Genomic DNA, 13,660 nt, shown 5'->3' with positions numbered 1-13,660 from the left:
GTGTTCCTCAGGGATCCTCGCTAAGTCCGACACTATTTAACATCTATGTGTCGGACTTGGCGAGGGTCATTAAATCCTACGGTATAGGTTTAACATCCTATGCTGATGACACCCAGTTAGTACTGGCCGTTCATAACAACGGAAGAGCGGTTGCAGCTAACTTCCAAGACGGTATGGTGGCCATCAGCTCCTGGATGGACCATAACTGTTTAAAGTTAAACTCAGACAAGACGGAGGTCATGATTTTCGGTAATCTGACCCCGTCTTGGTCTCCATCATGGTGGCCTTCTGACTTAGGCCTTCCCCCCACACCGGTGAACAAAGTTAGGAACCTAGGTGTCCTATTTGATAATAAACTTTCATTTGTAAGCCACGCTAACGCGGTTGTCTCGGCATCCTTTTTCACCCTGAGGATGATTAAGAAACTATTGCCGTTTCTCCCAGCCAATGCAGGTAAAACCTTGATGTCAACCTTGGTCCTATCCAAGGTTGACTACTGTAATGGTTTACTATTAAACGCTCAAGCACAAGTTCTGAATAAGCTACAACTCGTCCAGAACTCTGCTGCTAGAATCTTAACTCACACCTCAAAATTTTCATCCATCTCTCCCATCATTCGGCACCTGCACTGGCTTCCGATTAGGAGCCGTATCAAATTTAAGGCCTTATGTATCACCTACAAGGCCAGGAACAGCACAGGCCCAGAGTTCTTAAGGCAAGCCTTCTCTGCCGATACGCCCAAAAGAGCGTTGCGCTCCTCCTTTGCTAAATTGCTACCAATTTCCAGCACCAAAAAAGTGAATTGGGGGGACAGGCGATTCACGGTCGCTGCATCCAGGCTGTGGAACACTCTCCCCCTACACATAAAATCATGTCCTTCCCTGATGATCTTCCGGAGGCAATTAAAGACTTGGCTCTTTAACCAGTAGTCCAGTGCCTACGCACCTGATCTGAACAGCGCCGAGACACCTTAGGGTATTTGTTGCGCTTAACAAATTTCATAAATAAATAAATTCTGGAACCCAATGGTTCCCTCTCTCAACCCTCCCATGACCAACTACACCACCCCACTGAAGCTCTCTAGCGGGATGTGGCCAGGACCGGCCACTAGGCCATCCAGATGTCTCTGGCCCTTGCTCTCTCACAGAGTGGGGGGCTTTAGCCCCTGGCCCGTAGTACCAGTTTACCGCTCTTTTCGCCTCCTTGCAGTTCCAAACTGCCACCGGTCCTCCCACCTGTGGTCCGCACCCTCAGGCTGAGAAGCCATCAGGGGCGAGGCTCTCCTCCCCCTACCTCTCTTTCTGGGGTTCCGCCCTCTCCTCCTACGCGGGACACCCTCAGGACACCACTCTCTCCCCAGCCAGGGCCTTGACCCTCCAACTGCTCCACCAGCCCAGGGACTTAACCCTTAAGCCGACCGGTGCCAGGGGCGAGTCCTCCCTCCCCCTGCACCCCCTCCCAGAGTTCCGCACCCTCCTAACTGTAGTAGTACCTCTGGAAGAAAATTCTGGGGGGACGCTGCTAACAGTTGTCCCACCCGCCAGGTCAGGCAGTACCTGTCCCTGGCCTCCCAACCCAGTATCTAATCCCTGTGGCTGAGCCGGTGCCAGAGGTAGACCTTCCTCCCTCTGCACACCCTTCCAGAGTTCTGCACCCTCCCACCTGGAGAAGTACCCCTGGAAGTCACACCAGTTGGGACCTTGTTTACAAGTGCCCCTCCCTCCAGGTCAGGCAACCTCTGAACCTGGCATCCCAGCCCAGGATCTAAACCCTGGGAATGAGCAGACCCCCGAACCTCTGGAGCTTGGATTACAGATGCCCAGGTTCTCCTGACACTAGGGGTGTCCCTTCATGGGATGGCACATTAGGAGAACCTAGGCTCCCAACCTGGGGTTCCCTTATGGAACTCTCCAGGCCCTGAGACTGTGGTTGGGGCACCTCGGGTCACCTCCCCGCCTCACTCCTTCCTTTAGATAGGACGTGAGGCCTACAACCCTCTCTCTTCCCTGGGACCTAGCTGGGCTATTCCGCACCTCTCCCGCCTTGCTAGGTCGGAAGATCCCTGCACCACTCCCTTCAGGATCACTCCTCAATGGCTTCTCAGACTCTCTGGCACTCATCCAAAGGTCTGCCTCCCGTGCAAGTTCTCTGGGGTCTGGGAACCCACACTGCAACAGGTGGTGACGCAGCCTTGGGAAGCTATTCCTTAGCATGTGCTCCCTGATAACTACATGGCACAGCCCTTCCCAATCCTCCACTGCGCTATTCACCACCCAATCCTCCAATGCTGTCCAACACTCCTCTGCAAACTCCCCCCAGGACTGGTGGGACAGTTTTTCCCTGTTCCTGAACTCCAACCCGTCCCCCTCTTCGTAGGAATCAGGCACCGTCTCCCGGGCTCTGGGAGTGGGACTTCCTGCACTGGAATCACTCTTGCTGCCACCACTAGATCCCACCCTCGCCGGTGAATCCAGACCACAAAAACCACTCTCAGGGGACAGCCTCCCCGCCTAAGCTCGTCTCTCCCTGGCAAAGAAAGGCCCACTCCGCCTCCGCCATCCCCCCTGCGCTAGGACCTTCTCAGTCTCTAGCCTCTTCTCCTCCACTCTCAGCTGCGCTAATTCCTTGGCATGCTCCAACCTGAGCTTCTCCAACGCCAGCTGATGTTCCCTTTTTTTCCCTCCTATCTACCCACTCTTCTGGGGACAGGGAAAGGGATGGAAAGGGATGGGGCAGTGCCCCCGGGACTGGACCCAGCACGGGACTCCCTGACTATGGTGTCCTCACTCGCTACTGGCGTCTCAGCTTCTTCCTCTTCCTCCTCAGAGTCTCCACCCTCCAGGGTTATGGACTGGGATCCCTCACTCTTAGAGTCCTCCCCTTGGTCTCCACCAAATCCACCCTTTAAATATTTGGATGGGTAATCAGACAGGTCCCCACAGGGCTCTAAGGGTTCCCCCCTCTTGAAAGCTTCAAAGAGGAACAATTTCCTGCGGAAGTCACCTTCTATTGGTATCCCCCTCTCTCTGCAGAAATACATCACTTCCTGCTCGGTGTACTCCATAACGTAATACTCATCGTAGATTAACCGCATCCGGGCAAGGTACACCCAGGACACACCACCAACAGTGCAACAGGAGAACACAATTCAAAAACCACTTTTAGGAGGAAACAATCCGAAAAACAATAATCCCCAAAAATCTGTGATTACTTTTCAAAGCTAAATTTGCAGTGTAACCTGTTGCTGCTGCGGTACTGCGCAAACACAAGTCCTATCCCACCGCTCACCAACAATGTTAGAAATGAGGTAGCATGGTGCAGAGCGGGCGGGCCAAACTCCAGAGGACATGTGTGAAGCATCCACGCAGTACACACAGGCGACACACAAGGCACACCACAAAAAGAGACCACACCAGATTAGATGGAAAGAATAACTTTTGTATTGTACAAAACTTACAAGAGTAACCACGTAGGTAACCAAAGTAGTCTCTAGACTGGGCCAACTGGCGCCAGGGCAATATATACAAGGGGGATTATTTACAGGGCAGGGCCAATCGGGCCGCTGCCAGAATCATGACGCAAGGATAAAGCATAAATGAAAAAGGTTAGTCCATCAGTTCCAATGCTGCAAGAAAGACATAAGCATTAACTTTTGGCATAACACATCAGGCAGGAACCTCTGCAGTAAGAATAACAGAATTGTTGCCACAGCCCACTATCCAGCGGGGCAGTGGTGTCAAGTAAAGTTAGTTCTGGCTTGACACTGTCCAGTGGAGAGCCCTTCTCTGGGACTTAAAAGTCAAGAATGCCCCCCCTCGTTGCAGCTACCCACCTTCAGGCGGGGCAGCTGTGCAGGGAACCACTGCGGCACTCCTGGTGCACCTCCCGGCACCCGCAATACTCCCAAGAGCCCACCAAAAGAATCCTGACACTGGGGGCAGGCACTGGCAATGTGCCCCGATACACCCCCAACCTCCACGACATGGCCCCACTCACTGGGGATCCTGCGGGCGTCCTCAGTCTCCTCTGGCTGCAGTCAGGTCCTTCTGCCTGCAGCTCCTGACAACTCTAGGTGCACCCGGCACTCTCCACAGAGGGCGGGGTAGGCTCCCGCCTCGTCCTGGACTCCTACTCCACTCGGGTCCCTCACATCTCCTGCCGGACTGGGCGAGACAGGGAGGGGGGGGCTCCTTCCACCTCCTGGGCCAATCAGGGCACAGCGTGACGGGGGCGTGCCTGCAACCGCCAATCCTAGTGCGGCTTGCAGGGGCGCGGCAGCCTCCGCCAATGGCTGCATGACGGTAAAGGGGGTGCGGCCGATGACGCGGCCGGTGCCCCCGTCATGTGACGGCGGCCGGTGCCCCCGTCATGTGACGGCGGCCCTCTCTGGCTTCTCAGGCCCAGCACGAGCTTTGGCAATCCTGCAGCGGCCCTCCCCAGTCTTCTGGGCCGCGGCTGTGATCTTCGATGGCGCCTCTTCCTCCTTCAGTGCGGCGAAGTCCGCGCAGCTTTCCACAGGTCTTCCGGGCTGCAGCGGTGATTCTGGACCACGGCGCTTCTCTGGGGCAAAGCGCTGGTATGCAGATCCCCGGGCCGTGGCGGTGAGTTCCCCATGCTAGCACTTCTCCTTCTTCCTTGCCCCGGGCTGCGGCGGAGATTTGTGGGGAGACCAAAGTGCAGCGATATGTGGGGTGGGCACCCGTTCATTAAATATGCATGAAGCGGGGTAGGCTCCCGCTATATTTTCAAATACCCGGCTCTCCCAGGCAGCACACTCCTCACCTCCTTTGGGGTCGTGGAGTATAGCACTTAACAGGTGCTAGGCAGCCCCACCAGCTTCAGGGGCCAAAGGCAGTGCTCTTCTTCTTCTGGCCAGCACAGATACAGCGGTCTTCTTCACGGGCAGTAACAGATAGCCCTCCCGAGGCGCTAGGGAGCAGGCAGCAGGGCACAGTCACTGGAATTTGCACGCTCTCGCAGCACTGCGCGGTAGGTGCTAGCTCCTCACCTCCTGGGAGTGCAGTTCAGTCCAGTATAGCGCTTTATCAGCCCAGTGCTGCAGAGGACAGATCCTCCTCTTCTCCTGGCACTTTTGGTAGCGCTCCTTCCTTCTTCAGGGGCAAGGTAGCAGAGCAGCAGGCACTACTGAGTAAGGTCAGCAGTCAGTGGGCGTTCATCAAGACAGGGCGGTAGGCTTTAAAAACCATCCTCCACTGTAGCGTGGCACTCCTCCTGTACAGCAGCCTTGACTCCTGCAGTTGGGCTTTCACTAGCCCTTTGGACAGCAGAGGGATTTCAGTTGGGTGCAGGGTCCAGCACACAGGCCCAAGTGGCGGTACCCCCGACAGCAGGTCCCCTCACCTTCATGTCCCTGCTCTGTCTGAGCACATGGTGGCACAGCCCCCCTACTTATACGCCCCTCACCCCACCTACCAGACAGTGCCAGAAGCTTTTAGAAGCCTCTGGGGAAACTGGTTCAGGGGGAGTAGTAGAGCACCCTGGGTGCCAGGCTTTCCCTCCAAAAGCTGGGATGGCTGGGAACTGAACATCTAGGCTGCTAACCCACTGCAGTCAGGTGGCACAACATACAGCCATGGCATCCATTTTAAACGCAGCATGTTACCAGGGAACATTCTCACAATGGGGGGGTTAACAAGTGTGCACACCATTGCATTACATCTCACACCGTTCATGGCCTAGGCAGTTCTCTACCATGGGGGGAGACATCCTAAAATAGGGGGGTGAAAAACATTTTGGAAATATGGGCCAAGTCCAACAAAGTGTTTATTGGTTGTGGTCCTTGGGGTACTTTAATCTCGGTCTACCAGATTATATTGTTAAGTTTTCCATTCCACATAACACATTCTTTTTTGCATTTCCTGCAAGAATATTGACCTATAGTTCAATTTGCTTCACTTTGTAGTATTGAAATACGCACATGAAATACTATATGTGATTCTGTTCTGTTTAAACTCAGTAATGCTAAATGTTCTTGCTGATTCGTTTAAATTAATTGAACATGCCATGGCAGAAATGGTTTCATTCTCATGAATGTAATCAATGCAACTCGTCATTGGATGTTTTTCAGAGCAGTCTCTGATTTTATAACACTTTTGCAGCTTCAGAAATAGTTAATAGCCTGGATTAAATGTGCTCCTTTTCTTGCAGGGGGGTAACAATGCCGGTCACACAGTGGTTGTGGATTCTGTCGAGTATGACTTCCATCTTCTCCCCAGCGGCATCATCAACCCAAATGTCACAGCATTCATAGGTACGTACATATACAATGTCCTTCTGTGTTTTTGGTGATTTTGTAAAACTTCATATCACATTTGCATGGGGGCCATGCCTTTTGGTTTGGGGTTTTGCATCCCTTAAATAAATACATTCATAGATTGGTTGACAGTCAGGTGCAGAGACTGAGGTCCCGATCACTGGTCCTGCTTAACTCTGCAATCACAAGGAACGTAGAAATACAGCCCCAAAATGCAGCTGGAGGCTGGCAACATTCTCTTATGCAGATGAACTGTGATATGAAAAATTACTATGGAAATTGGGTGTGAAATTCGCAATTTATGCAGTAACGACTAATTTTTCTGGGGATCCGCGGAGGCCATTTTGGAATCCTGCAGTATCCCCAAATCTCAAAATTCTCAATATCTGCAGTAAGAGCAATGTTAAGTCCTGAATTAATGATTCGGAAACCTGTAAAGGGTGGTGTCGCAATGCCTATGTTCAGATGTCACCTGTGATGAGCATCATTGTGGCCTCACACTGTTTGCAATGTTTGCTCTGAACAATCCAACCCCCCCAGGACAGGTCGGGAGAAACGGAAGTGAATAATACCCTTTTTCTGATCTGATGGTTCGGGACAAGGTAAACTTAGTTTTTGTGCTTTAAGAATATGGTTGTTGCTTTTTCTCAGTTGTATTGTTTCTTATTTATTTCTTGATCTGCTACTTAGAGGTTCCCAGATGCACTAAATCTTTATTTGATGGGAACGAAGAGAGCATGAGAAATACCACTGGTCCTCTGTTTGGAACGTCTTTAGTTGTTTCTTTGTCTTTTTTTTTTGTTTTGTTGTGGGGTGGAGTGGGGGGAGCAGAAGAAAAGTAGTCAACACCCCCTCCTCGTGTTTATAGGTGCAAGAAGCGATTTCGCTTAGAGCCCACCAAAATCGGGATGTGTGAGTCAGTGCAAACATTGAACATTGAAAAATAGGACGGTAGCAGGATGCCCCATGGTATTCGAAGGGCTAATAGAGAGCACAAAGTGAAAGTCATTCCCAGTGAGCATGCAGCGGGCTCCACTTTACTTACACTGCCCCCACTTGAGCAAATCTCTTAGTACTGTTCTAAATATAGTGAACCACCTACGTAGGAACACAGCAGTCATGTGCTGCTCGCAGTGGTCCCATGACCTATCCACAACAATCCTATCTAGTTTGCTTATCATTCACTATGTACACAAGTGCCTCTAGGCCATCTGCTTCTCACCTCACAAGCTGTCCCAACTCTCACTACTCTGTGCTTGCCCTTGGCCCATTGCTTCCTGCCCAGCGAGCTTTTGCATACCGTGTACAGGGACCACTTCCTACTACCCAGCAAGTCCTTTGTGCCTACAACATACAAAAGTAGTAGGGCCTCTTTAGATAGTCCCGAGTAGCTCTCACACACCGAACCCTTTCTATAAAGTGATGCCTTTGCAACCTCAACATAATGCGCTCGCAACATGTGAACAGCAGACGATTCACACCATGCTGTAAATGCTCACATATGCCAAGCAACTTGAAATTAGGTAACTGACATTACTCCATGGATGCGCCTACATAGATCATGTGTCTAAGTGTTGACAACCTTACCTTGTGCAGAGTTACAACCATGCCCAGCTGCTTATACGTTATTTCCATATGCTCTCGCCCAACTCAATGTTGAGACCAGTGTTGGAGAAGTGAAGTGCAGCAAAATGAGTCCTGAATTTTTGGCTCTCATGCAATACAAAATGTTTACACATTTATTTGTAACCGAAGAACAGCCTTTAGTTGGTATCCCTTATGATCATTATCCAGCTGAAACAGGCCTGTTGTGCTGAACAATTTGAGACTTGCCCTGCCTGAGAGTTGTGGAGCAACTGGCAGTGTTTATTTGCCCATGTCCTAGGGTAGGCAGCAAGCGAAATCCAAGAGCTCAGGCCTGGCATGCCAAGGCCTGAGCTTGTGGACAGTTGCACACAGTTCGCCACCAAGGTGATGTTGCCTTTCTGATCTGGCACACAGGGGCGTAGATCAGCTCAGTGATATTGGGCCATGCAGCAAGATATGACACAGCTCAAACGCTCCACGCTTAAAACAGCTGCACGCGCAGCCCACGTTCTGACACTGCAGGCCACCGCTTCTTTATTCAAAGTGCAGGTTGAGTGCCACCCTATGTTTTGAATGAATCAGTGAGGGCACGCCATCGGGCTGCGTGTTAATTGAGAAAATTAGCTGCATTGTGGTCTGCAAGTCATTGGTTGGGCAGCAGCTAAATTGTCTCCAGTGTCCTTATACTATCTCCGAATTCAAATTTGAATGAAGTATTCAGTTGTACTAATGTTGACGTAACTGAGAAACATGGGTATAATCTCCATTTTGACTCATGACTAACATTTTAATTATGGACACATCACTGCATCTTCCTGTACCTCAGTTTGTAAATATGTGTAATACAGAAGAAATGTGGAGTATAAGAACTTTCTGTTCATCGTGCTGATGCAATAACTTCTTGCAATGACCATCCTACTCATTACATTCTTGGTTTTGTATTCTGATCTCCACTGGACCCATGCACTCAAACCTCTTGTAGAACCTAGACGTTTGTGATGATCCAGCCGACATAAAAAAAATGGTCTCCTCCACCTCTAGATACTTGCTGCCATTGTAACCATTATCAGCAAGTTACACTCAGATCACTGCTGTAAACACTCAACCTACTGAATAGGTCATTGGAATATGTTGACAACGAATGAAGAGGTTTACAGAGCTGGCCTTTCCAGGATTTGAAGTTGTGAACATGCATTTATCAGAGCTCTATCGCAGACATGTTAATTACTAAAATAATGTAGGGACTTCGTAAACGTGCAATTGAAATGTGTTGAGCCACATGGGTTCTGAGAGTATCTACACTGAGAATCGAGTGAAAATTGCAAATCAGAAAGGAACTGCTTTTTAGGAGCTGAATTAATTTCACAACTTGTATGGCATTGCATTGTGCAAGTAAGTATATGGATTCATTTCATTGGCCTTGTGGATTTCTCTTTAAAAAGGACAGTGAGACTTAGTCCATAAATGCACCATACCATACTCAGTTGCTACTGCTTCTTACATAGTCAAACTCTTCTTCATTGAAAATTTACAAACCACACAATAAATAAAAAATCACTCAGTCTATCCAGTAATGCCACCAAGATCATCTACTATATACAATATTCAAGATGGAAATTCTTTTATCCAAAACATGCCAGCTTTGAAGATGACCTCGCACACAGGTTACCCCATTCCGGCCAATCTGATAGAATCCTATGCGCAATATATAGACAAAATCATTGATAACAGCACCATTCCCCCCCCCCCACTAAATAAACCCAATCCTGAATTATATATATATATATATATATATATATATATATATATATATATATATATCCCACACCTCCGAATCACTTTGCAGCGCCCAGCCGGAACACAGCCAAAGAAACGGATACAGACTCCAGTTTTCCGTGGTATTAGCAGGTCTTTATTTCATTCCAAATTTGTATATATATTATATATCTATGTATATCCTATAGCATATATATGTGCTATTGAATTCAGGGTTGGGTGTGTCTGTGTGTGTGTGTGTGTGTGTGTATATATATATATATATATATATATATATATATATATATATATATATATATATATATATATATACATCTCATACTGCACTGTTGTCGGCATCCTTTCAAATACTAGATGATATTCCCCGAGCTATGGATGACTAATGCATGTCTGTGGATTAGCTGCATTTGGCATCATTGGTCATAGAGCACTTTTCGTCATTCTCTCCTCCGCATTGGGAAAAAAGAGACTGATGAAATGGTTCTCATCCATTTGGTTAGTAAGGTCACAGTTCGTAAAGATGGACTTATCAGATCTACAATACTGTTACGAGCTCTTTAAGGATCAACTCTATCTTCTTATTTGTTAGAAGTTCTACATTGAGCCATTTGCCATAAGTATCGAGGAAAGTTGAATTAGCATGCATCAGCGCACCCAACTTTACTTGAAAATGTTCGACCCATCAAACTTAATCCTAAAAGTTTCTGTAAACACACAACATACTGGGTGGGTTTTTCCGAAAACTAAATTCGATCAAAGCAAAGTTTCTTCATCATGGGCAATAAAACAAAATAACTTCGCATATCAAAAATTGCTGGCACTGCCTCCTTACAACTTTTCATCCTCCTCACTTGTAAACCTGTTATCCCGATCTTCATTTTAGAAGGATCACAAAGCCCTATTTGTGTCAGACCGTGACAGCAGCAAAGATCTGTTAGCTAAACTCCCCCAAAATACCCTAGCACCACTTAGTCATTGTTTATGCCACAGCTTGCCTCTCAAAGAAGCCAGGATGCCAATCCACGGCTCAAAAATAAAATCAAAGCATATTGTTCCCCTCCTAAGAATCCTCCACTGGCTTCTCCTCGAAGCCGGAATACATTTGAAGACCGCCTGCATTACACACAAAGCTCCTCCTCACCCTTCCCGGCTACCTTAAAGAAAACCTCTACACCAAAGGAAGAGAGAATAGAGGCAAATGAAACATCCTTTGGCAATTCCAAACACAAAAGAATCCATAACTTTCATGGAGGTCTTCTCATGCCAAGGCCTCAGAATCTGGAGTCACCTTCCTGGGAAGCGGAGATCAGTCGGAACTTGGTAGCCTTTGTTTGTTCTCAATCAATCAGGTGCTTGTTAAGTGTGATTGCTGACCCGTAAGGGTCTCAAGGTGCTGGGGAGGAGGGCTGGATGCAGTTTCCGGTCCATCAAGGAAAAGGTCTATCGAAGAGCCAAGTTTTGAGGTCCCTTGTTACCCTTTTGTATTATGTGTTTCAGTGTGAAATGCCTCTCTCCCACGTGCGGCTAGTTTCTCCCCATGTAATTATCTGCAATAAAAATAAAATGGTGACAGCAAAGAAGTGCATCACAAGAACCCACGAAGGATGCTGCAATACGAGAGCGTTGCGAGTGTCTCAACAGTGGTATTTCCGTGTATGGTACAAGACCAAAGAGGAGCTCGCTGAATTCAATTACTTTAACTTGTAAAATGATAAAAGTTGATATAGTTATTCTACAGTTTTGTAACATCCTATATTCCAGTATTGTTCAGTTTTAAAGTAAGCTATGAATTTTCTAATTCAGTTTTTAAGTATAGCATGCATTCAGAGGTTTTAATTGTGTTTTAGCAATTTTTATGAAAACTTTCTTCAAAGTTGATAATGTAGCATATATTTCTTAGCTGTGTGGATTTGATTCACTAAAGAATTATATAGGGTTGTGCCTCTGTACCAGAAACATTACAAGCACTGATGACATAAATGACCAATATTCCCTATGAATGTTTTAGAAGTTGTACCCATGCTCCAGGGAAGAATATGTGATGAGCACCTCAGATCATGAGAATTAAGAAGGTATCGTTCATGGCTGTCCCACAACAGTCTTTTACCACTGGTTAAATATTTGTTGCCACTGGCTAAATTGTTGCATTTTCAACCTACATGTAAGTACTTGTAGTATAGTCCTAGTATAGTCTTACCATGCTTCCAGTGTGCATTGGTGGTTTGAATGACAGGGTCGTGAATTAATCAATTATAAGACTGCCGTATCTATTAGGATTATAACGTTTTGGTAAGGGCAAAGATTCCCAGGAAAAAAATTGTTCATGGTTCATTTCAGAGTTCACAGGAATTGGGTCTGTAATATTTTAAACCTCTACACATGGAGTAAATGACTTGGCAACCATATAACATATGCACTAAATCCACCTGTTCTTTCTAATAATATCAGTGTGACAGAGAGGGCTTTAGACTTAATTTATGCATTGAACAGTGAATTTTGTGTAGAGTCAGAAAACCTGATTGTTGCATTGATTTTTGCTTCAAAAAGGGAGAGAAACTCTTAATGAAAGATTCGTCAGAGGAAGGATTAGATAAACCAAGATAAGCAAATCCCCACTCTGATTATATTCTTAAAAATAATAATGTAGCTTTAAAAAAAATATTTGTTTCATTTTTTGCAAGATAGACAGGGAACATAGAACACTGAAAGAACAGTGTTGCATATCTGCTCTTGTATATCCTTCATTTCAGAACGCATTCGTTGTCGGTGCTAGGTGTTGTTTACATGGATGGTGGAACGATTGTCTCATAGTCCGTGGGCATATCCAAGTTCCCTGGTGCACTGCTTTTTATCTTCCCATCTCTGATCTCTGCCCTGAACATACATGCCTATAGCGTATAATCCACACTCTGAGATTGTGCACCATCCATACAGCTTGGGTCTTGTACCCCTCAAACAACTCCAGAGTATTTGCCCAGCGGGCCAAGTCCTCTGCCATTCTATTGTCCCTGAGGGATAGTCTGATATGCTTTTCTTGAGCCAGCCCCCACTCAGTTGTGTTCTTGACTCAAAGACAAACCACTGGGCTTCTGGTCCCCAACCACCTCATAGCTATCCATCTTTTTGATAAAATGAGCACTAGATGTAGAAACTTAAACTGCATTTTCTTTGATGTTCAATTTTGTAATTAGTTCTGGCAGCCATGACCTCGGCAACAAGTGAACCCCCAGGCCTCATGCTGTACCCAGCCGTGCCACTACCTCCTGCCAACAGGCCAAGATCCCAGGGCAGACCGATACAAGATTCAATTAAGCTCCCCGTGACCCACACCGTGGAGAAGTGGCCATTCGGCCTCGATAGATTCTGCTCCGCTAAAAGGGGTGAATGTGGTTGAAATGGATCTATTTCAACCTTGCGTTTCTGGGACCCCCCTTTATCAACACGCAGGCCTTCTTCCGATCCCCATCTGTGATGTGTTCATCTAGTTAGTCTCCTCAGGCCGCTCTGGCTTTGAAAGTCATGTTTACTCTATCCGCTTTTGAAGCTTTATAGAGTCCAGTCACTAAATGTCCACTTGTGCCCACACTAAGGATTGCAGGAAGGGTTTCTGTCTGTGGAGGTGTCTCAGGGAATCTAGCACAAATCTCTCTGGTGGTCCTGTCAAGCCTGGTGTACTGCAAAAACTGGCCCTCCCCACTCCTCGTGCTAGATTGTTTAGCAAGACTTCCCAGCCCCAAAGGGGTGATAAAGAAGTTCGGAATGTGGCTAAATTCCAGTCTCACGATAGAGCACCAAACAAAAAAACTTGCGGGCACCTGATTTGGTATCCTCGGACAGCTTACGAAGGTTTTAAATCCTGTTCCTTTTTCAGCCAGAAGATTAATTGTCCAGACTCTTATCTCCCACCGCAACTATGATAACGCTCTTCTCCTAACTCACCTCATTTGGTGATAGTCCACAGATCATGCAGAATGCTGCTGCTCAGCTTCTTATGAATGTCCTTAGACATCATCCAGCAAAACG

The 13,660-nt window shown here is 47.2% G+C and overlaps 1 protein-coding gene across 2 annotated transcripts in view; it reads left to right on the top strand.

Moving 5' to 3' along the window:
* Window positions 1-13,660, top strand: part of LOC147708035 (adenylosuccinate synthetase isozyme 2) — a 421,010-nt gene that overhangs the window by 64,432 nt on the left and 342,918 nt on the right. For both annotated transcript variants that reach the window (XM_086926842.1, XM_086926843.1), the window contains exon 2: window positions 6,169-6,271. In XM_086926842.1, coding sequence (XP_086782968.1) covers window positions 6,169-6,271 — 103 coding nt within the window. The remainder of the gene's footprint in view (window positions 1-6,168; window positions 6,272-13,660) is intronic.

This window comes from Lissotriton vulgaris, chromosome 6, assembly GCF_964263255.1.
Source record: "Lissotriton vulgaris chromosome 6, aLisVul1.2, whole genome shotgun sequence".
Taxonomy (NCBI): Eukaryota; Metazoa; Chordata; class Amphibia; order Caudata; family Salamandridae; genus Lissotriton; species Lissotriton vulgaris.
This window is presented reverse-complemented; position numbering and strand designations above follow the sequence as displayed.